Below are 24,419 nucleotides of genomic sequence, written 5' to 3'. Positions count from 1 at the left end.
CCCTTTTGAGCAGCTGGCCACTGTGCTGAAAGCTCTTTATTTTAATATATATATATAATGTCTTTATTGACTTTAGAAAGACAGGGAGGGAGAGGGAGAGAGAGAGAAACATCAATGATGAGAGTCATTGATCAGCTGCCTTCTACACGCCCCCTGGGGATCGAGGAGCCCACAACCTGGGCATGTGCCCTGACCGGGAATCGAACCCGTGACCTCCTGGTTCATAGGTCGACACTCAATCACTGAGCCACACCTGGCCGGGCTCCCTAGGACTGTTTTGAAGCCGGGCTCTCTTTCCCCTCACAGTGCTTGCTCTTGGATCCTAACCAGGTCAGACTCATGGGGCTCGAAGTGACAGCCCAAGAGCTCACATCCCCTCTCCCCTAAACAAGGCTTACAGCCCAGCTCACTACTCTGTGCGTCAGCCAAGGGGTTTCTGTTGTAAGTCAGAGAATCAACTCTGCTACCTTAAGCCAGAAAGGGGCTTTGGGGAAGAAAGACACAGATGCTTTGGGCTACACGTAACACAGCGGCAATAGGAAACACAATTATTACGCAGCAGGTCAGGCAACAGGTGGTCCAGGACTGGCTCAGCAGCCTGATGAAGTTATTTTGGCCCACCCTTGGAGATGGCCTCATGGTCCCCTCATCCCTGGACCGACAGCCCACCCTTAGTCTAACTCACAAACCCAGACAGCTCCTGGGTCGCAGGGGTGTGCCTGAGGCCAGTATTTCTAGGAACGGCAATATTTTGCTAGAAACAAGGCCCTGGGGGCCTGATGCAACCACCCCCCCCCCCCCCCGGGGTAGCTTCCCTTCCCAAGGTAACCTCTGAGGGTACCTGTGGCAGTAAGTCCCCTCCAGGGTTGCTCAGCGGCACCTCTGGTGCTAGCACTCTCCTGAGGGTTTAGGCTTATGCAACTTTTTCTAGGATTTAGCCGTTTTCTCTTTGGTCTCTATGCTCCGTGTCTGAATGGATTTTGTGCAGCTCATTTTAAGTGGATGAGAAATGGCGAAACAGCCAGGAGGGGAAGACCAGAGCAGGACAGAGGGCCAGGCTCTCACCACTCCTTTAAAAAGCAGCAGCTTTCAAATTGTATCACTTTGTAACTTGATAAATGTCTAACCACTAATACAACAGTGAATGTCAACTGTAATTGAAAAATAAAATAAATAAAAACAAACTGCTTTTTAGGAATTTGGTCAAAGGAAATGAGAGCAGGGAGCACTGTGCCGTTGGAGAGGTGAGATATGGCTGCCCCTCACTCCCAGGGCAGCCCTGAGGCTCCTCTATGGAAAACACTGGACATTTTCAGGACTAACCCCCCCAATGCGCGCAGTGGCCCAGTAACAAAAGGGTCTCTAGCGCCCCGGACACAGCCAGTGCACCCACCCCACCTGGTGGAGGGAGGGAAATTGCAGCCGGCGTTGTGGGAGCTTCTTGCAATAAGGACCCTGCTGGAAAGAGCTGCTACTTGGCTCCTTTGTTGATACAAGACAACCCTCAGTCTCACCTTTCTCTCCTTCCACGCGCTCCATGACCAGACATCTCTGATCCCTACTCTGGAGCTGCTTCAGGTGTCTGGTCCTGTGTAATAATAGCCCATCCCTAACCTGGTCGCCTCTGACAACCACCAGACTGGGTGGGGTGCCAGAGGGACGGGTGGCTTGTCTCTGTCCGTGATGTCTGAGGCCTCGGCTTGGGAGACTAGACTGGCAGGGGACTGGGACCACCTGGAGGCTCCTTCGCTCATACCTAGCATTTTGGCCGGATGCCCTGAGGGCTGGTCTCAGCTGGGATTATTGACTCCGTGCCTACCTGCTACCCTCCGTGTGACTCAGGTTTCTTCACGACTGGGCAGCCTCGGGGTGGTGATACCCCTTACACTGCGGATCAGGGAGCCAAAGTTGTCTGGTCTTTATGACCCAGTGCTATGGGCTGAGTACATGTGTCTCCCCAATTTCACATGCCACCTTCCAGGTCTTAATGGTTGGTCTGGGGGAGGGCACGTGACTCTGGAGAACCAATCACACTCTTGGGGATCTGCTGCTGCTGTTTTTTTCTCCCCTCTTCCTAACCCAAGGCTCCCCCATCCCCAGGGTGTTGCCAGGTGGCCTCACCTTCTCCTTTGTATTCTAACGCCAAGGAGCAGAGCTGGGAAATGGGAGGGGGGCCTGGAGGATGAGCCCCTTCACCCAAGGCAGGGGTCAGCAGACTGCAGCCTGGGGGCTGGCCACCTGCCTTCGTAAACTCAGCTTTTTCTGGAACATAGCCATTCTCATTTGCTTAAGAATTGTCTTAAGTTGAGTAGTTGCACAGAGATAATAGCATATGGCCAACAAACACCTAAACGATCTACTTTCTGGCGCTGTAAGAAAAAGCTTGCTGACACCTTCATCAAGGGCATGATGCAGATGCGGTGACTTAAAACAACAGAAATTTATTCACTCACAGTTCTGGAGGCCAGAAGTCCGAAATCTACAGGACACTCCCCGTCTGAGTCCTTGCCCATCCCCTCTGGCTTTTGGAAGCTCCAGACATCCCTTGGCTTGTCCCCATGGGGGGCTATGTTTTGGAGCTGATGGCTCCAGTCTCTGCTTCCATCTTTCCATGGCCTTCACTGTGTGTCTCTGTGCCTGTGTCTCAAATCACCCTCCCCTTTCTCTATAAATCACTGGATTTAGGGCTCACTCTATATTTAGCATAATCTCATCTTGAGATACTTCATTGAATTACACCTGTAAGACCCCATTTCCAAATACATTCACCCTCACAGGTACTGGGGTTAGGACTTGGACACATTTTTGGGGGGACATAATTCGACCCCCTGTAACATCACATTACGTTTAGTCCCCGACAGTGGTGACACACTGCTGGCTCTGAAAGGGTGCAATTCAACTCCACAGGGATTTGCCCAGCACATTTCATGGGCCCAGCACTGGCTGTATCCTGTGAGAGGAGACAGAGGTATTCAGCCCTGTACCCACAGGGCTTACAGTCTTCTAAGGACATCGGCCACATGCTGATAGAGCAAGGGGGTCCAGGGAAGGAGGGCAGGGAGCCCTCAGCCAGCTCAAGATCCAACAGTCATGCAAGGAAGGGATCAGGGTCCAACGCTGGGAGATGGCTGTGTAGTCTCATGGCGGGAAGGGGGCTAGGGAAGCCCGGGTGCTGTCAGATGTGAAGGGGAGCAAAGAGGAGGGGGAGGTGATCCTGAGAATTCACATTGGGGAGGCAGGAAATAGGGGAGCAGTGCGAGGGTAAGGACTGTCCTTCATTCACATACAGGCCCTCCCAGCTTCCACCCACTCACCCCACCACTCCTGCCCAGTGTGGCTCCCCGAGAAGAGGCCAGGAGAGGGAAAGGTGGGGGGTCAACTACCTCCTGAGGAAAAAGAGCAGCCAGGAGGCACAAAAGTGCGCTGTCCCCACTATGCACAGATCGTGTGGTTGTAAAATCGGCAGCAGTTGTCCAGGGCCTCTGGGCTGAACTCGGGGCTGGTGCTGGAAAAAAGCAAAGTCCTGAGCTCCAGGACTGGCTCTGGGGCCACTGAAGGCTGTGCAACCCTGGGAAAGTCTCCCCTGGCCACGCTGACCATAGCCACGCCACTTCTATCCCTTGCACGGCGCTCAAGGCCTCCCGCAGGCACTCACCTCTGGAAGGCCTCTTGGCAGCACTGATACACCTCAAAGCTGCTGCTGCTGAGGGTCGTGTTCAGGAGACTCGTGCAGTTGACCTCAGCCCCCCAGGGCACATAGAGGATCCCTATGCAGGGAAAGCAGCCCCTGAGCAGTGTCTCTCCCCCAACTTCCCACCCCCAGGGGCTTCCGAAGAGGCCAGAGCCCCATTGCCCAGCCCAGCTAGAAAACCCATCAGGGACTCACCTGCAATGCAGGCGTTCACCAGGGACACGCAGGCCCCAGTGAACAGTGCCCGCAGCACAATCTGGGAGAAGTCGCTCTTCCGTTTGGGGGCCATGGACGCTGCAAGAGGACAGGACTGCTCAGCGCCAGGAGGCCACGAACCTTCCTGCCCACATTCTGCACCTCTGGCTGCATGTGCTCCCTCCCCTTCCTCTTCAGGGTGGCTGGGGGGATGGGCGTTGTCCTCATGACACTGGCTGAGTTGGGGAACTCAGGGTTACCTCCTTGGCCTGACGTGGGCCGCTGAGTAGCACCCACAGCTCCCCACACACGTCCCCAGTGGCGGACGTAGGAAAAGAACATGAGTCTGGAGCCAGGCAGACCTGGGATTACGTACAGGCCCAGCCATTTACTGGGCGGGTGACTTAGGTCCTCATTTCACTTTTCTAAGAATCAGTGTCCTACTCGGCCATTGTGGCTCAGCGGTGGAGCATCGACCTAGGATCCAGGAGATCCTGTTTCGATTACCTGTCAGGGCACATGCCCGGGTTGCTGCTCGTCCAGACAGGGGGCGAGCAAGAGGCAGCTGATCAATGACTCTCTCATCATTGATGTTTCTCTCTCTCTCCCTCTCCCATCCTCTCTCTGAAATCAATATATATAAAAAAGGATCTGTGTCCTGCTCTGTAAAATGAGGTGGTTACACCCAGGCAGGGGGACTGCGGGGTGGAAATGGTTGCCGTGGAGAGCTGAGAGCTGGCGGAGCACTCCTCCCCAGGCCTGCCTGTCCACTGTGGGTGTGGGAAACGGCAGGCTAGAGTCTCAGGGGACAGGCCAGCACCACACCTCCTGTCCCTCCCCAGATCCCTGAGCCAGGCTTGGCTGGGCCATTCCCAGAGGCAGAGAAATCATGGAATTCCTGGGCTGGGAGGAACCTCCATGGTCACCTCACTCAGGCCTCAATTTATACAAGGGGGGCGATTGAGGTCTCCAGATCCCCGGGAAGCTGTTTCACAGCCAGGTATAGTGTCCAGGTCCCTGATGGTCCAGGAGCCCGGAGGTCCCCGTAAGACTCACTCAGGCCTCCCAGCATGATCCCAATGGAGCTGAGGTTGGCAAATCCACAGAGGGCGTAGGTCGTGAGGATTTCCGCTCTGACCTGGAATTATAGCAGATGAATGAGGAGAGGCTCCCTCCAATGGGATGGGAGCACCTTATACCACCCCACTCCCTGGCTTAATGTCATCCACTTGCTCTGCGGCTTTGACCTTGGGAGCACTTGGTGCTGCCCCTCCCAGGCCTTGCACATGCACCTCAGATGCCCTTCAAGCTGCTTAGCTTAACTACCAGCCTTTTGGGTGTGACCCAGGCTTGCTCATTCCTACCACGCTCTGCAACCAGGGGCACTTGGGTGAATGACTCTCCCAACACTCTGCAGTCTTGCATTTCTGTCCCCTGTGAGCCTCTCAGGCTGAGGGTGCCCTGACCTGGAATCGAACCCTGACCTCCTGGTTCATAGGTTGATGCTCAACCACAGCCCTGCCGGCCAGGCAAGCTTTTATGGTTTTAAAAATAAATTTTAACAGAAAGAAGCAACCCCTGAACTTAATGCAATATGACAGTTACTATGGTGGTGAGGTCTCCCTACCTCACTCTCGGGCTCACTGGAGGCTCACACCTATTCCTTTGGGGTTAGATATGGCAGGTGTTATCCCAGTTTTCCCATAGGAAGGGCAGGGGGCAGCAGCTGGCCCCAGGCCAAAGAGGATGGAGGCCCATCTCCAGCCACATCTCAGATCATCTCCAACTAGGCTCCTTCCCCGCACCTCAGCCTCCCGAGGTCTCCAGGTGATGGCCGAGAGGCCCGCAGCCAGCTTGAGCCCAGGGAGCAGGGAGAGCAGCCCTGTCATGCCCTCACCTCAGGGAGGGGACCAGGACACTTACGGAGATCCACTGCTTCTTGCCACCGACCCACTCCTCAACCCCTGCGAGGCGGCGCTCCTTGTACTGGGAGAGCTCCTGGTAGGCCACAAACTCATTCAGGAACAACTTGATCCCCAGCAGCTCCGCCACCACCGGGCAGTCCTCCCAGGACACGCCCATCAAGAAAGCCACAGGGCGTAGGAGGTAGGAGCAGAGGAGCTGAGTGAGGCACAGGGGAAGAGGCTCTGCTGGGACCTGGGGTCCCCTGGGCTCTGCTGGGTGTCCACCCACCACCCACTGCCCAGGACGTCCCCTCCACAGGCGAGTAGGCCGGCCGGCTGTACCTGGAAGCTGAGCCCCTGGATGTCCACCATGTTCCCCAGCCAGGAGAAGGCGGAGTTGATGAAGGCGAGCACCGCCAGGAAGGCGATCAGGTTGGCTGCGATGTTGGCAACAACCTTCACGGAGACAGCGGCTCCACTGCTGGCGGCTTCCAAGAGGTTCTGAGCATCTCTGTGGTTGGGATCAAGAGCCCTCTTATTGGCCTGTCCCCACACACAGAGAGGCCTCTCATCCTATGGGGGTCGGAAGAGAACCCTGGACAATGTATTTCAGAGCCCAAGGTCCTTGTTTTCCCTCTGACACTCAGGGAGGGGAGGGCTGGTCCTGGCACCAGGATGAGGCCCAGGCTTTCAGGGCAGAGCTGCCCAAGACAGGAGCCATTAGCCACGTGTGGCCTTTGAGCACTTGGAAGGAGACTGCTCAGAATTGAGACATGTTATGAGTGGAAACTACACACTAAGTTTTGGAGATTTAGTACAAAAAAATCAATATAAAAACAATCATTTTATACAAATGTTGAAATGATAATGTTTTGGATATACTGGGTTAAGTAAAATATTTTCATTAAAATCGCTTGTTCCTTGCCTGCTGGAGTGGCTCAGTGATTGAGCATTGGCCTATGAACCAGGAGGTTGCAGTTCGATTCCCAGTCAGGGCACATGCCTGGGTTGCAGGCTCCTCGATCCCCAATAGAGGGTGTGAAGGAGGCAGCCGATCAATAACTCTCATCATTGATGTTTCTCTCTCTCTCCCCTTCCTTCCTCTCTCTGAAATCAATAAAGACATATTTTAAAAAAGAACTGGAGTCCACGTTTCCTAAGCGAAGCCACAAAGAGAGTAATTTAAGGAGAGAGGTGGGCCTGGACCTGGTGGGAGGGCAGAGAAAATGGTACCGGGGCTGTCCCCCGCCCCTGCTCCTGCCCCCCCCCGCCCCTCCACCACTAGTCCCTCTTGCAGGCCCTCCCACTGTGCTCACCCGGAGCTCAGTTTCACTCCGTCCTCACTCCTGAACCTGGACTCCTGCACCTCTGGGTAGACCAGCTTGGAGAGGGCCAGAGCACAAGGGGCGGCCATGACAGAGGCGGCGATCAAGGAGGCGGCGTCAATCTGCGAGAGTGAGAGTGGGGGTCATGGGGGGGACATGTGGGGGTCGAGAATGCAGCCCAGGGCAGCAGGAGCACTGGACTCAGCCCCACTGGTGTGTTACCATCGTCAGAACTGCTGCCACCGTTATTAATTCCAACACCTCTCAGAAGCAGAGGCTCACAGGCTATCATGTGCAGGACCTCATATTGTCCCCAGTGGGTCTGTGAGTCAGGCAGGATGGGTGCAGCTGACCCTGAGCAAGCTGAGTGGGGTTAGGGGTACCGACCCCCCGCATAGTCAGAAATCTGCATATGCCTTTTGACTCCTCCAAACTTAACTACTAATAGCCTATTGCTGACCAGAGCCTTACCAACAGCATAGCCAGTTAACAGATATTTTGTATGTTGTATGCATTTTATGCTGTATCCTTACCATAGAGAAAAGGAAATATTAAGAAAATCATAAAAAAGGGAAAATGCGTGTACAGTATTTGTTGAAAAATCTCCGCATACAAGTAAGTGGACCAGTGCAGTTCAAACTCACGCTGTTCCAGGGCCAACTGTAGTGCTGGACAGCGCAGGTCTAGAAATACCCAGATATCAGCAATCGGAGGGTGCAGGGCAAAGGGAGTGAGCAGCTGAGCAACAAAGAGAAGGGAGGAGGAAGCAGGGGGACCTTCTGGAATCCAGGGGCTGAGGGCAGCGCCAGGGACAAGGTGAGCAGGTGCCTGGGGGGAGCGAAGGTCTAGAGGCTGCTGCAGTGGCGGCCAGAGGCCAGGTGGGGGCAGACGAGAGCTGCTTGGAAACCAGAGCTGCTCTGTTAGGAGCTTTTCGCTTGGGCCAGCTGCTGGTAGCCTTGGGGCTGCCAGACCCACCACAGGCTCTGGATAGAGACCCACGGCCACCTGGCTGATCCTGGCAGCGTCTGCACAGCCTGCAGAGCGACAGGGAAGTGGGCACAAAGGCCCCTCCAGTGGGGAGGCCCTGCTGCCTGGGGTGAGCTGGACTCCTGACTGGAGAGCAGGACCAGTTGCAGGCAGATTGTGGAAAAGGGACAGGGTTCCTCCAGGATTTCAGTCTTAAGCAGCAGCCACGCTCATCAGTAGAAAGAATAGCACCCCTTCCCCCCCCACCCCCATTGTTTTTCAGAGAGAGTGGGAGGGGGAGACACAGAGAGAGAAACATCGATGTGAGAGAGACACATCGACTGGTTGCCTCCTGCACTCGCCCCAGTCAGGGCCGGGGATCGAGCCTGCAACTGAAGCACGTGCCCTTGGCTGGAACCCAACCCAGGACCCTTCAGTCCTCAGGCCGACGCTCTAACCACTGAGCCACACCCACGAGGGCGAGAGGCCTTCTTGAAAAGCTGCGCAGACACCTCTCTGCCGGGCAGCTCTGTGGGATGTGGGGCTGAGCTCACTAGAGCAGCCCAGTGTCCTGAGGGAGGAAGCCCACCCCTCGGCCACCCTCTCGGACAGAGATGAGAAGTGGAATTTGGGACCTGAGAAGAGGACCGTGGGGGTCGTCCCGTCACGCCCTGACCCATACACATGCAACGTCAGGGACAGTGAAAGACAGGCCGTGTACCTCACTCGAGGTACTCAACGGCGTGGCACTGGACCGAGAGTCACTCAACTCACCCTTTACTGCTTGACATTTAGGGTGTTCCTTGTTTTGTTTTTCTAGTGCAAATAATAATGGACTTTTGCATTTTTTGACCACTTGGGGAAATATTTCTGTATCATAATATCCCTAACTGGATCAAAGGGAAGTATTTAAAAACAGACTGATAGATGTTTTCTGAGAGGGTTTCAGCAAATTACCCCCCCCCATCAGGTGTGTGTTCCTACCCCAAAGGAGATGTAGGCACCCAGCAGGGAGCCGGCAATGGTGGCGTAGCCTCCGGTCATGACAACGTGGATTTCAGAGAGGGTCATGTCTTCCAGGTAGGGCCGGATGAGCAGAGGAGCCTCGGTCTGCAAGCAGGAAAGATGTCAGATAAACAGAACTGGCCAGGCCGACACAGGTGCCTGGGGAGCTCCCTCCCAGGCCTCCCCAGGAGCGCGCAGGTCATAGCGAGTGCTGGGGGTTCCAGGGGGAAACAGCAGGTGGGGTGAGGACTGCGGTCAGTGCTTCACGGAACCTCTCTAAACATCAGTTTCGGCCTGGCTCTGTGCAAGGACACACACCTCCCCCTGCCACTGGGCCTGATAATGCTCCCGTGTCACCTGCCCACCACATTCAAGCACCCCACCACGCACCTCATGGTTGTCACTCACAACCTTCTGAGAAAGAAGAGATCACCCCCATTTCTCAGGAGAGCAAACAGAGGATGAGAGAAGTTCAAAGAATGACCCCTTTTCATGCAAAGGGCTTTTAATGAAGCCTGGGGGTTGCCGGAAAGAAAGGCACGTCTATCTTTTGGGGACTCAAATATTGGACAGATGAGCTGGGATCCTGGAAGGTCTGCAGAGATTCACCTCAGGAGGGCCAGGCCTCCTGAAAGGGACACAGGCCTGACGGTTCCTTCAGAGCAACCTTTACTTTGAAAAATACATTTTCAGAAAGAGGAAGGAAAAAAAGAAAAGAAAAAAATGTAGTGGAAAGAACCCTGGTCAGGAAGGAAAAATGGGACTCTAAGTCTTGGATCATCTTATGGGGTCTTAGTCATTCCCACCCCTGAGTCTCAGTTTCCTCATGTACAAAGGGAGCAAGTTGGGCTCCATCGCTAGGGTTTGTGTGTCTCTAAGCTGATGAAGGCAGCCTGGGCCTGGAGCAGTACGAGGTGCCAGACAGGCACCACCCTCCCTGGCACGGCCCAGATGTGCGTCTCTGGGGCAGCCGCCTTTGGTGGCCCTGGGAGAAGGCCCGAATGGCTCTCCCACCGCCTGAAGCAGAGCTCCAGGGACCCGGGGCAGCTGCCTCCTCGGGGGGCTGCCGATGAACACGGGGGTGGGAGGAGGCAGGACGCACCTGGCTCACAAAGATGTTTCCAGCCACACTCAGGGTCTCCGTGGCCGTGGTGCCCATGGTGACCTGCATCAGCCAGGCAATCTGGAAGCAAGCACAGTGCTCTCTGTGGGCCGGCATCAGCAAGCGCCAGAGGCAGACAGAGCCAGGGGTGGAATTACCTTACAAGTCTTCCAACTCCCACCCAGGTAGGCCCCCCTCACTTACGTTTCATCCAAAAGGCCCATTCAGCTTCCCCCCTCTAAACCTCCACTGATGGGGGCTTACCACCCATGAGAAAAGGGTTCCTCGTCAAATATATTAGAGAGTTACTGTACAGACACACCTTGGATAACTAATACATATTAGCTCAGGGAAGGCTCTGAGAAGTCCCACGCGAAACTCGTTTAAATTTGTTAGCTTCAGAAAATCATTTGACCGTGAGATCCCTTTACCGAGTCATGTTTATTAACCTGCTATGGAAATAGTGTTTCTTGCAAAAGGCTTTGGAAACACTGCATTAGAAAGTCTTGCTTTCAATCCAGGTGAAATCTGTTTCTCTGGAATTCCTCCTCGCTGCTGGTATCTCTCAGGCTGCCCCTTCCCTAATTTTCTGGAAGTGTTTGGAGACAGCTGTCCTACGCCACCCTGGCCTTGTCTTCCCCAGGCCCATCATTCCTGCAGCTGGTCTATGGAGGGTATGGTGTTCGGCCCTTTCACTCTCCCATAGATGGATCAGTTTGTCCCAGCCTCTGGTTAAATTCTCCAGATTTCGGTGTCATTGCCTCCCCCATGCCGCACTCTGGGAAGTCCCGGCATAACCACAGGCAGTTCTGCACTCCAGGCCCCCACCTTATGGGATGGGTTTATTCTGCGCTCAGTCAGCTAAAGCTCAGAATCCTTTGCCAGGTCCAATGCTGTCTCCTGAGTCCTGGTTTTGTGCAGCAGGTTTTATGGCGATAAGCACAGGATTTGGCATTTACAACGGCTAAGTCTGGCCAACGTCGCCCCCTGCTCCAGACTTGCGAGATCCTTTCGGTATAAACTATCTTTTCCTCTAACATTTCTTCTCAGTGCAGCCTCAATTCTACAAACTTCCTTCCCACCAAGATTCCCTTGGATTTGGGTGCCATTTCTGCTTAGTATCATGACAAGAGACTCTGTGAAAAGATGTTTGGTTAGCAGTAGATCTGAGAAAGTGTAGACCCTGGGAGCAGGGGATTCGGGGAGTGTCCAGGCTCTCAGAGCTGGGGCTTGGGGGAGGGTTTGCGCTCTGGGAGCAAGGCATTCTGGGAGAGGGCGAGCCCTGGGAGCAGGTGTCCCTGGGAGGGCCCAGGCCATGGCATTGGGACTCACCTTCAGGATCAGCCACTGCATGAGGCCCACGTGGTACAGAATCGACATGACACAGCTGAAGAAAACAATGATGGGCAGGACCTGCCAGGAAAGAGCAGGGGCCCCGGGTTAGAGGCAGGCGGGTGGCGGGGGACCAGGCAGGGCCCCAGAGACATGAGACAGCCCTCTCCCACCGAGGCTCTGCCACTCAGAGGCCTGGCAGGGTCAGGGAAGAGCTCAGAATTTGGGGCTCGTCTGCACAGAAGTACAGTCTAGGCTGAGGGGCGGGCGGATGCAATTCAAAGGAAACTGCCCTGAGTGAGAAGAGCAGTGACAAAGGCCAGGGCCCAGGGGTTATTGTCACTAAGAGGTGAGAGGGCAAGGAGCAGTGCATGGAGGAGGCAGAGGAGAAACAGGGAGGCTGGAGGGAGTCCAGGAGACCAGGGCAGCTGTGCCAGGTGCATGAGAGGTCTAGAAAAACAAGGACTGAGACTGGCCCTGGGCTCCTAGCGACTCAGCCTCCCTGGTGGCCTAGGTGAGAGAGTGTCAGACAAGGGGTGGGGACAGAGGCCGCGGTCAGTGAGCCACGGAGGAGTGGGACAGAAAGAAGTAGAAACAGCAGAGCAAAAGCACTGTGGAGAGGCCTGGCTGTGTGGGAAGGACGAGGGGCTGGAGCCGAGAGAGGAGGAGAAGGGCTGCTTTTGGTTTTAAGAAGAGAGACTAAAGCAAACCAATGTAGGCTCTGGTTTAAAATGCTTGGGGGTGACAGAACGGCCCCCCGTGAAAACAGAGACTGCCCCGGGCAGCTGCCCTGGAGATGAAGGCTGCGGGGTCTGTCTGGACCTGCTCCACTTGACATCTGTCACCCCCTTCGCTGCAGCGGGGGGTGTCACCTGACAGGGAACACGGGCACTGGCTGGACAAACGCTTTCCTGTCCCGTGACTCCCCCTGACTGCCTGGTGCTGGGCACGCCCCAAGCAGGAGGGGTGCTGACATCATTCCGCTGTCCCCTGGAGTAAAACGCACCGAGGGTCACGTACTGTCTAGATAGCGTGTCCAACGTATCCTGCGAGGGGATGGCTCCGCGGGCTGGCAGGGCCGCAGAGGAGGCCGGAGCCAGGGGGGGAGTGCCCGGGCGTTGGACCCGACTGCAGCAGCCAAGAGACATTTTCTCTCTGTGGGATGGGCATATGGTGGAAGGGAAGCTGTGTTTTGGATTAAATGGTGACTGTCTGGGGTGGGAAGATGGATGGAAGAGAAAAGAGGTGGCCCCGATTTTCTAAGGTGGGACATTTATTTATTTATTTATTTTAATCCTTACTCCAAGGGTATTTTTTCCGTTGCTTTTCAGAGAGAGTGGAAGGGTGAGAGAGAGAGAGACATCGATGTGAGAGAGACACACTGATTGGTTGCCTCCTGGGACCGGGGCCGGGGATCGAGCTTGCGACCGAGGTATGTGCCCTTGATAGGAATCGAACCTGGGACCCTTCAGTCCGCAGGCTGACGCTCTAATCACTGAGCAGTACCAGCCAGGGTGGGACATTTAATACTAAATAAGGCCCCTGAGGCCAGTACAATCTCCCAGCCAGGGAACTTCACTGCACAAATGGGGACACTGGGTTTGGGTGATGTTGGTTACCTGCCCAAGGGTCACAGACCTGCAAAGAGACAGAGCACCCCCTGCCTGGCTGCCAAGACCCTGCCATGACCCTGAGGAGCTCTGCTCTGTGCCAGCCCCGGGGCCTCACCTCTCTGTCTTCAGGGGCAGCATTCATCCCCTCCACGGGGCAGCCTGAGCCCAGGGTATAGCTGCCCCAGTAATCCTGACCACTGCTTTGTGGAAACTCAGAGCAGGCTGGGCTTGCTAGTAGCAATATTCACCTTTAACTCAGGGGAGATGTACCTTCTAGCTCCTCTCAGCCAGTGGTTCTCAGAGTGTGGTCCCTGGACCAGCAGTATCTCCCGAAAATTCATTAGAAGTGTAAAATTTGAGCCCCACCCCCAGTTTCAGATTCAGGATGTCCTGAGAATCTGGCCCCTCTAGATGCTGCTGCTGCTGCTGCTGGGCGGGACACCACACACTGAGAGCCACACCCGCCAAGCAGACCTCCCGTCCTCACCAGGAAACAGGTCCCAAAGGCAGGACTAAATCTATGTGGACAGGACCCTGCTGCTTCTGCTCCCTGGGGGGAGCTGAGCCAGGGCTGGTGATGACTTCCTGAGGCTGTCTGGGCAAATGCTCACCGCCCCAGCCTCCACAGCCCAAGCCCAAGCGCTGCAGACAGAGCCCTGTCACCAGCCCCAGGCAGCAAGGAACCGCAATGACCCAAAGCCAGAAGATTCCTGAGACGTAACTGCTGCGACACCACCAGCATTACAGAAAAGGGGGTAAACTGGACATGCCTCTGGACTTCCTGCTGACCTCACCTCCCAGCTCCTTAGGCCTGCCTCTGCCTGTCCTAGTCTCCTTCAGGGACCTCTGTGGGGGCCACGCTCTTACAAGATCTGTCCTAGCTCAGTTGTCCCATCTCCCTCCTTTTCCATTCCAACTTGGTCTTCATTTACTTCCCAGCCCTTCCCTTGAAAATGGTGCTGCCCAGGGGGTGTGGCTCAGTGGCTGAGCCTCGACCTAGGAACCAGGAGGTCGCGGTTCGATTCCCGATCAGGGCACAAGCCCGGGGTGCAGGCTCCTCGATCCCCAGCAGGGGGCGAGCAGGAGGCAGCTGGTCAATGACTCTCATCATTGATGTTTCTCTCTCTCCCTCTCCCTTCCTCTCTCTGGAATCAATAAACACATATTTTAAAATAATAATAAGAAAATGGTGCCAAGGTAACCAGTGGCCCCTTAATTACTAAATCCAATCTGACCTTTCAGTCCTTATCTTACTCGGTGTGTTTTCTGTCCTTATTTTACTTTTCTAATTTGATTTCTTTTTGCAAAGTGTGGCACCGTTGCCCGTTGGGGATTGAAGAGGCTGCCTGGGGCAGATACTCCGAAAGCCCTGGGAGATGAGCACACTTTCCCTCACCCCAGGGGTTCTTCAGGAAGGCGGTGTGAGCAGCACTGCAGAGCTGAGGAAGTGGCTGCATGTTGGCGAAGGAATGAGGGAACTCGAGCTCCAGGTCAGCCAGACCCGGGAAGGATGTGGGAGCCTGGGGTCGGGGAGGCCCTCGTGTGGGTGGAAAGTTACCAGGAGGGAGAGAGAGCCAAGGTGCAATGACTCATCAAAATGACACAGCCAGGAGGCAGCTGCCACATCAACTGTGCCGCACTCCAGGCTGGGGGGCGGGAGCTGAAGAAGCCTCCTTCAGAGACTCGGCTTCCTGGAGGAGCCATGAGCTGATTGCCGCCCAGCAGGAAGCCGCTTGGATTCTGAAAATCTGAGGGAGCTCGGAGGAGATTTCCCCCGGCTGACAGGGGCCAGAGGCCTTGGACTAGGGCCACATGATTCATGGAAAGAGGAAAAGAAAGCTCCGGAGTCCTCTCTGTGACTCAGCAACAAAGCCACTCCCACACTGAGGACAAGTCTCCAGCCTGGCCAGTGTGCGTGTGTGTGCGTGTGTATGTGTGCATGGGTGCATATATGTGTGTGTATGTGTGTGGGGGTATGTGTGCATGCGTGGGGGTATGTGTGCATGTGTGTGTGTGTGTGTGTCAGTGCATAATGCAGGGAGCGGAGCTGTGAATGAAAATTTGTGCTTAGTGTATCTTGTGAGAGAGCAAATTCTGTGGCCATGGAGCATTTGCCTTAAGTCTTCCCTTACCTGACCCATCTTTGCTCAGAAAGTCACTGGCTCATCCACTGACCAGGAGTTTGTCTATAGGATAGGGCCTCGCAGGGGCCAGGGAACAGTTAGTGTTTGGCGGGGAAATGCTGAGTCTGGTTAATGACAAACCCACCTCCCTTGTTTTTTCTCTCTTGACAGAACATCCGATCTCGAAATCTTTAGCATGGATGTGATTGAAATGCGTCCTGCCGCAGTTAGGTGTGCTCTCTGGAACGGAGGCATGATTTTACTGACTTCTACTTAGACTAGGAAAGGAAACATCACTTGACTGGAAGTTCAGTGACCCAGCTCTGGGCTTGGCTCTGCCCTCACTCACTGGGCCGTTGTGACCAGGTCACTGCTCCTCTCTTGGCTTAGTGTGACCACCAGGAACATAAAGGGGAGACCCAAGACTGCTGAGCAGCCTCATAGCCTGGCGGTGTATGAATTCATGGTTCTAAAGGGTGGTTAGGGGAGAGATGCAAGGGGCAGACGTGTGGGTGTTTTTCCAGAAAGGGAGAGAAGGTGAAGAGCGCAGTGAACGTAAGTGGAACCACACTGTGGAGCTGAGCAAGGCCACACCCCTCCCAGGGCCTGAGGCTGAAGCATCATTAGCTTCAAGGACTCCCCCACCCATGCCCAGGCCTGGCCCACACAACTTGCTCTGACTCCCCCGCTAGCTTAGCCAGAGGTATCTGGCCTGGCAGAGTTCAAGAAAGGCCTCATGGGCTGAGAGTCAGCTGACCTGAAAAGCGAACACATCCTTGACCAGAGTTTCCCCAAACACGAAGCTGGAGCCGGCCTCGGTGTAGCTCAAGAAGATCTGAAAGGATTGGAAACAAAGCAAAACAAAATCCACAGTGAGGCCAGGAAGGAAGGAGGGAGGAAACGGGCAGGAGGGGGGCTGGAGGGATCTCTGCGGCCTTCCCCACAGCCCGTGGGGAGAGAGGACACCGAGGCTATGAGCCTCCCGCCTCTGGACAGGTTGGTCCAAGGACTAGTCCCCCCCCCAGGCCTTGGCCTTATACGGGCTGGAGCAGCACCTGGCAGCATGTGGCGTTAAAGCCTCATTCACGGCCACTCTCTTATGCACACCCTTTTGATAAATTTTAAAGAAATGCTAGAAGATGAGAGTGGTTTCTCCATTCCCTGGTGCCCAAGATGCTGGGGGCCGCCCGGGCTCCATGCACACACCTGGATCTGGTTGCCCAGCCACTGGAATGCAATGAATCCAGGTTCTGTCCTGATGACAAGGAGTCCAAGTACAAACTGTAGCCCAAGACCCCAGGACACGGCTCGCCAAGATACCTGCCACCAACGTAGAAAGGTCCTAGTGAGCTTAGCTCCTGGGGGGCCCACAGGGAGCAGGGTGGGGTGAGAGCAGAGGGCATGGGACTGCTCTGAGGGGCTACCGGGCTTTGGCCTATGGGATGGGGGCTGGACCTGGCCAGAGGTCTGGACCTACTGCAGGTGGTCATATCCTTGGATTTCATCATAGGCCACGCTCTTGGCAGCAGTGAGCCTGGGGCAGTTAGCAGGAGTGGACGAGATCTAACCGAGGACCTGTGTCAGCCTCAGCCAGCCTTGAGCATGCCATGGCATTTGGTCCTGGGTCATTGCTGGGTGGGCAGAGTTGTGGCCTCAGGGTCTAGCCTCAGTGTAGCCTCTGTCTGCCTGGAGCCTCTCCCCATCCCTCCTCCATAGGCAGGGCCCTCAGCTGTCCTAACCCCACTCCATCAATGGCCCCACTCCAGCAGTGGGGAGCTGGACCCCTCTTAGGGGTGATCGCTGAACTCAGATGTGCATCAGGATCTCTGGGAGACCTGGGTGGAGCCTGGGGAAGGTATTGGCCACACTGTGAATATTGGGGTGGTTGCCCCACTGAGGATGCAGAGGGAGAGAAGGGGCTGAGACCCACTCATGCCTGACAACTAGGCACTCACTGCGCAGTGATGCTTTGAGCAGGCAAAGAGGATGCTGATAAACACACAGATTCCCGCAAAGGACACCAGCTGCTCGGGCCGCTGGGCGGTGTCCAGAGCCAGCCACAGGACTAGGCCCAGGATAGCAGTGAGGGCTAGACCCCTGCAGGGGAAAGGCAGGAGGACCTCACCCTCAGCATCTCCCCAGCCCCACGCAACAGATCACCAGGGAAAGCCCACCCAGAGCTGGCAGGAGTAGAGGGAGCTGTGTGACCTTAGGCAAACCACCTGCTCTCTCTGAGTCTAATCTCACTGGGAAAAGGAAGCCTAAGACTCCCCATTTCTCAAGGTTGGGAGACAATCTGTGGATTGTCTTTTCACCCTCTTGATGGTGTCCTTTGAATCAACAAATGTTTAGTTTGTATATAGTCTAATTCATCCGCATGTATTTTTAAAGAAAACGTTGTATCAAGGCCTCAAATAGAAACCAGTGCCAGTGATTTGTCATAACTAGAGGACGACGGTTAAAAATAAACCCTTTTGTAAATCTGCTTAATAAAGGGGAGGCAAAAGCAAACCTATTTGTAAATAAGACCAAAAATGTGTTCATCTAAGGAAACTGGTGTGAAAACCAAGGGATCCCAAACCGTTGTTCAGGGACTTACATCAAAATCCCTGGGGGCCACCTAGAAGTAAAGACACCTGGGCCCATCCAGCCTGCTGACTCGGACTCCAGGGGTGGTCCCCGCCGCCGTGTGTCTCACACGCGTCTCAGGGGATCTGACAGGAGGCACTGACATGGGCCCTCCCTGCTGGGCTGGGCTGGCATCTCTTACTTTGGGAAACTGCTGAGTCCTGTCCTCTGCTGTCTCAGTCACCTGTTGTAACTGGGGCGGAGAACCAGACAGGTACTGGCAAATCTCCAACGACTGCTGCCACCTTCGAAGCCACCCAGCAACGCTTGCCTTGGGGCTTTCAAAAGGCAAGCAGGGTGGGGTATGTTCCCCATGGCACAGGACCTGTCTGGCGGGACGGACTGAGGCCCTCCTCACCCAGCTTTGGCTGTGACCCCAGAGCTGACTCCATAGGCCCTCAGCCGATGTGCCCGGCTCCTTCCCACCCCGCCCCACCTGGGGGCTGTGAGCTCACTCACCTCTTAAACCAGAGGTTCAGGCGGGAATGCCTCAGAGGCCTGACACACCTCAGCAGTTTTGGCCCCAGCAGCCTCTTCAACAGGCTGTGGGCCAGGAAGGCCAGGACCACACAGGTGAGAACAAACAGAGCCAGGGCCCTCTGGAAATTCAGGAGGCAGGCAATCAGCAGGAAGGCGGCGTATGCTGGGAGTAGGTGGGGAAAGTACAGAGCGGGGTCAGTGATGATGGCATAGGCCCCTGCAGGCCCCTGCAGCTCCGCCTTCTGGCTCCGCCACTCCATCTGGAACTTGGAGGGTGGGGATTTCACCCAACACCTCTGAGCCTCGCTTTCCTTACCTGCAAAGGTCAGTCACCCCTCCCGTGCTGGGGGGTTGTTATAGTTAACGGACACGTGGTGTTTAAGGGCTCTACAGACTGTCCGCGCGAGCAAATGTGAGCGAGGGCATGTGTTAGGAGGAAGCCAGAGAGCAGGAATTTCCCAAGCATCAGAGGAGTGGCTGTGTGGCCCTCCCGGCCCACAGTGGCTGAGCATCAGAGTCCCGGACCTAACTAGGTTCCACGCAGGACAGAAAGGAGTAAGTCTGTTACGCCGGGAAGGTGTATGCTCGCTTGTGCCCAGATCCCATTCGGAAATATTGAGCACTGACCATTTTCTTCTTGGAATCTCCTTTCCCCACTTTGCCCTTCTCTCCTCAGGGAGCTAACCCAGCCTGTGCTACGCCCCAAGAAAGGAAAGTGATAGCAGGTAGCAGAGGGGGAAATCTCTCTTCCTGGCTTATGAATTTCAAAAGCCAGGGCCCAAGAACACTGGAAAGGACGTGCAGCCTTTCCATTAGATAAAAAGTGCAGGATCAGCCCAGCGGCGTGGCTCAGTGGTTGAGCATCGACCTATGAACCAGGAGACTGCAGTTTGATTCCAGGTCAGGGCACATGCCCAGGTTTCGGGCTCCTTGATCCCCAGCAGAGGGATGTAGGAGGCAGCCGATCAATGACTCATCATTGATGTTTCTCTCTCTCTCTCCCTCTCTCTCCTCTCTCTGAAATCAATAAAGATGTATTTTAAAAATGCAGAATGAAACATTGTAAGTGTGAGCTCTACATCACCCCCTCTGCTACCAGACTACTTGGAGGACACTAGTTGGAGGGTCCCTTGGCTTTCTCCCACCCTTATGTAAACTTCCTCATGTTTCCCTCTTTAATCTCAAATGCTGCAGACTATTGTGCTCAGAAGTTTTTTTCTCAGTCTCAACGAGCTCTTGCTTTCAGGTACATCCTCTGTTTGGCTCAAACAAAGTATAAAAATTCTCCACAGGTTCAGATGTTCTCACTTCAACACAGCATCAGCCCTTTCCCATCTGTCCAGCCTTGTCCTTTGGCTCCTGGTCTCGAGCATTAACCTCTGGACACACTAGACTGCTGACCAGCTCCCTGTCCACACCCTGCCCGTTTCCACCTTTGCTCCTGGGGTTCTTCTGCCCAGAGCACCCTCTCACTCCTTATCATAGTTCCCCTACACCTGGCTAACTCCTGCTCAACCTATGAGACTCAGGTGCCACCTCCTCCTGGAGGTCCTCCCTGATTACCCCATCCCTCCTTGGTGCTCCCAGAGGGCATGCTGCACGATGTGCACATAGTGGTTGCCCTCTCCCTTACTAATTAGAGTGCCCCCGGAACAAGATCTGGTCCACCTTCATTCTGATGACCCTGCTTCTGGCATGGGAGCAGCCCAAGTTGATACTCAACAAAGCTCTGCTGAATTATTGGGTAAGTGAATGACCCTGCCCTGAGACATGGATGGCTGGGCTGGAGGTGACTGAAATGGGGGTGGGGGTGGGAGGGGCTGGGGCAGGAGGGTCCCTGGTGGGGCTGGGCTCCAGGCTCACCAGTACAGAGCAGGCCTGTGCAGATCCATCGAAACAGTTGTCTGTGCTCCCTGCAGAAACGTCTCACTCTCAGGGCTGGCTGCAGGCTCTTCCTGGGGAGAAGACAGGAGGGTCCATGGGGGGGCCCCAGACTCCCATCCCCATGAAGATTCTCAACACCTCCAGGTGGAAGCCACCTGGGTAAAATGGGGACACAGAGTGAGCCAGGCACTGGCCTGGGCATCCCACAGGGCTGGAGAGCAACCCCAGCCCAGAGAAAACCAAGAAAGGGCTCAAGCCATTCGTGCCTTCCGGTGTCTCTGTGCCTCCGCCTAGAGCAGCAGCACCTCCCCGTGAGAGGGAACCACCTGCCATGAAAGGAAGGACTTTCCACAAACAGCAACCACACCACGTGCACAAACCCTGCTGGCTGCCTCCCTCCCCTGCCCCAGTCCCACCGGTCCAAGGAGCAAGGTGGAGAGGCTCCCGGCGCTGCATTTCCTTCCTGGGGACCTGGGACACTTGTTATGGAGTCGGCAGCTCCTCCCCGAGAAGGTGTGTGAACAGCCCAGCCTATGCCCAGCAGCTGTGGCCCCACTGCCTTTCAGGCCCAGTGCTAATGCCAGTTCTTGCCTGGTCATTTGGTTACTTGCTATCCTGGCTGCAAAGGCTAGAATCTGAATTGCCTCTGGGGTCCCACAGGCTGAGCACTCAGAGCTCATTAGGCATCAGCTGCTGTTTTAAGGACCCTCTCTCTGTCCCTACCTCCCACCTCCTAAGTGCCTCTTTCCCAATCTCTCCCCAAACCCAAGACAGACAGATGGAACCCCCCACCCCACACCACCCTTCCTGTTCTCCTCACCTCAGGACTGGCCAGTGAGGACCCCAGCGGGCCTAGGTATTGGGAGGCCGAGTTCTAGCCTCCTACTTGTTGCCTGTGTGACCCAGGCCCAGCCCTTTCCGTGTCTGGACCTCAGCCTTCCCAGGTGAAACGAGGGGCCTGGCCAAGTCCAGGGGTTTTCAAACTATGCCTCGAGGTTCCCCAAGAGGCCCAGAGACCGAATGTGGAGAAGGCACATGGGGAAGTTGAGAGGGAGGACCAGTCTGGTTTGGGGGTCCCATCCAACTTCAACCAGAGCAGCCCCACAGCGTATTTTGGAGATTCCAATGGCATCTCACTCTGGCTGCTCCCAAGCAGGTTGGGAGCCTCTGGCCTGGGTCACCTCTGAGGCAGAGGCGAACAGAGTGTGTTGATCGGCTAAAGCATGTCTCCTTTCTTCAGCAAAGCTTCAGGGAGTTGCCTTTCTACCTGGGGGAGGCCAGGCTCCCATCCTTGCTCCCCACCCCTGCTCCCCCTGGTAGCCTCCTCCCCAAGCCAGCCCACGTGCCCTCCTGGAGACCACCTACCATCCTGAGAAGGGCTCCTGGCCGGCTTTGTCACAACTCTTCCTGTCCTCTGCAGGGCTCAAGTTACTGTCCGGGGTTTGGCCTTCCTCCTAAAGCCACCAGAGAGTGACCACAGTGTATCTGCCATCCCAAGTGAGAACTAGAGCTGGGGACCGGGAGTGGGAGAGGCCCTGGCTACCACCAGGGTGCCCACAGGCACCTCAGGAGTGGGCGGAGGCTGGGCTTTTGCCCAGGAAGTAATTAAAGAGCAACTTAAACTCTGAAGAGCATGCATTGAGCACCTACTGTGTGCTGGGCTCTAAGCTAGACACATCCTGCCCTCAGGAGCTCATGGTCTGCGTGAGGGAGGGACACTCAGCAGTGCCTGAGCTGTGGCTGGTGGGGAGTCCCAGGCAGGGCCACCCGGTTGCACAGCCCCAGGACACCAATGACCCCACAGTCTGTGGAGTTGTGTTCTGATACCTAGTGGGGTTATTCTTGCAAATTACAATGTGAAAGGAGCACCCCGGGTTGCGCAGTTGGTGAAGGGGAGGGGATGTTGGGAGGGAGGAGTGTGACATTTTAGGCTCCGGAGCTCCAGGCGGCAGGCTCCGACCTGGCCATTCCTGAGCAAGGACAAGCCTGCTAGCTCCTCAAAGGCTGCGGCTTCCCCAGGGACCCCCTCCCACCCACCCCCATGTGGTTTCTCCTTCACATCTTTGAAATCAGAGCCCAATGGCTCTTCTTGTTGAGACCTCCCCTGCCTTTCAGACCAGGGCAGGCCCTGATGGCCCATCGTGGGTCCATAACAAATGTTTAATGAGTGAAATAAGGGGTGCTCTGTGCTGAGGAGGCCAGCACACTGGGAGCAGCAGGGGGGAGGGCTCAGTCCTAAAGTTTAAAGAGGTGAGCAGGGAGTGAATGAAGATGGTGAGCAAAGGTCCTTCCCACTAGGGGGCCAAACGGGAGTGGGGAAGGGCACAGACCAGGCTCTCCAAGACCTCGGCCCCCATGTTGTCCAGACCATTGGCCACGGATGCAAGAGAGATGGACTCTTTTGGTCTTGGCGTGTTGACCTCCATGGGCCAGGCCTTCCAGCTGAAAGACAAAGTCAGGGCCCAAAGCTGAAAAGGGGAAGCCAGGAAGGACCCAGGGAGGGGCCTGGAGAAGGAAGATGGGAAGGGAGAGGGGCTGGCCGGGGGGACCAGGCCCCTGGCACAGCTTATAGCTCCCCGGAGCGCTCATTGTGGCTGGCGGCCACGGCCGTGATTCCCCCGAGACAGAGGAAGGCTTCCCTTCCCGCACTCACTTCTGTGACAGGCGAGTTCTCAGAAATCTGAGAGGCCAGGTGGAAACAGGACAATTCTGCCCACTTCACAGAGAAGGAAGGATAGGAGTTCTGGCCCAGCTGGTGTGGCTCAGCGGTTGAGCATCAACCTATGAACCAGGAGGTCTCGGTTCGATTCCAAATCAGGCACATGCCTGGGTTGCAGGCTCCTCGATCCCCAGCAGGGGGCGTGCAGGAGGCAGCCCGTCAATGATTCCAACTCTCATCACTGATGACGTTTCCCTCTCTCTCCCTCTCCCTTCCTCTCTCTGAAATCAATAAACACATATTTTTAAAAAAAGAAAAGAAAGGAGTTCTGTGTTGCATGTATGTGTACCTGATTCGGGTATTTTTCTGAAGAGAGGCCCTAGCTTTCAACGCTCCCCACGATGCTTTAAAGCCGTTGCCATTAAGTGAGATCTTCACTGTATTGCATTGTTGTCCCACCGCTGAAAGCTGGAGACACAGTGTCTGGAAGACTTCATTCCAGTCCCCGTATCCAGCTGTACCTGAGATCAGTCCCAATCTTTCGACTGCGAGAGCCAGTACAAGCCTTTTTCTTTTCTTTTCTTTTCCTGAAGCTCAGTTCATAGGCTTAAACTCACCTGTAAATATAACCCCTAACCCCGGCCAGTCTGGCTCAGTGGTTAGAGCATTAGCCCGCAGACTGAAGGGTCCCGGGTTCAACTGCGGCCAAGAGCACGTACCTAGGTTGCAGGCTCGATCCCCGGCCCCGACTGGGGCTCATGTGGGAGGCAACCAGTTGATGTGTCTCTCTCACATCAGTGTTTCTCTTTCTCTCTCTCTCTCTCTCTCTCCCTTCCACTCTCTCAATGAAAAAATATCCTCAAGTGAGGACGAAAAATGAATAAATAAGTAAATGAGAGCCCTAAGACCCCATCTCTCCCCACTCCTGTCCCCTCTCTTTTTCTTTCCCTTGGGAAGCAACCTACACCATCCAAACACCAGCCTGGTTAAGCTCGCACACCCAGGGGCGTGCACACTTGCGCGCACCCAGGAGCAGAACAGGTGTGCAAGTGCACACACAGGTGGGGCCTGGGGAAGCCCAGCTGCCCCTGAACACACAAGCACACACACACGGCTGCACAGAGGGAGGCAGGGTCCCCTTCCTACTCACGTACGTTCAGTGAACGAGCCACTCTCAGGGACGGGTGGAAGCGAGTGTTTCTGTGAAGACAAGCTGGGTCTGACCTGCTTGCACTTTGGCCTGTGTTCTCATTTCAGTGGAAATTCCTGGGCAGAGTTCAGAGTTGATGCAGGATAAGCCTCCCACCCATCTTTATCACGGCATAGGCGGGGACCCCAACCTCTTTCGGGGAAAAGGGGAACAGGGCAAGAGGGTCCCACACTAGGCCTGGCCCACTGAGCTCTTGCCCTATCACTTAATCTGCCTTCCTCCTCTGAGATGCTCTCCTCTCCATTTTCCTCTGCTCCCAGATACAGCCACCGCTTCCAGGAAGTCTATCCTGATTATCCTCA

At 55.3% G+C, this 24,419-nt stretch overlaps 1 protein-coding gene across 1 annotated transcript; it reads right to left on the bottom strand.

The window, feature by feature from the left end:
• Positions 1-3,235: 3,235 nt before the first annotated feature.
• SLC28A1 (solute carrier family 28 member 1) lies at positions 3,236-22,741 on the bottom strand. Its single transcript, XM_016215668.2, has 17 exons — positions 22,579-22,741; positions 21,614-21,702; positions 20,228-20,319; positions 18,344-18,527; positions 17,212-17,353; positions 16,463-16,576; positions 16,014-16,091; positions 11,521-11,601; positions 10,189-10,269; positions 9,066-9,191; positions 7,107-7,237; positions 6,133-6,301; positions 5,810-6,007; positions 4,943-5,024; positions 3,887-3,985; positions 3,656-3,767; positions 3,236-3,505 (listed from the first exon to the last, which is right to left on the bottom strand). Exons 1-17 carry the CDS (start codon positions 22,672-22,674, stop codon positions 3,433-3,435), a joined length of 1,947 nt encoding a protein of 648 aa, XP_016071154.1. The 5' UTR covers positions 22,675-22,741; the 3' UTR covers positions 3,236-3,432.
• Positions 22,742-24,419: the final 1,678 nt, after the last annotated feature.

The sequence above is a fragment of the Miniopterus natalensis genome, chromosome 22, assembly GCF_054644295.1.
Source record: "Miniopterus natalensis isolate mMinNat1 chromosome 22, mMinNat1.hap1, whole genome shotgun sequence".
Taxonomy (NCBI): Eukaryota; Metazoa; Chordata; class Mammalia; order Chiroptera; family Miniopteridae; genus Miniopterus; species Miniopterus natalensis.
The sequence above is the reverse complement of the archived record's forward strand: the minus strand, read 5'-3'. Positions and strand labels throughout refer to the sequence as shown.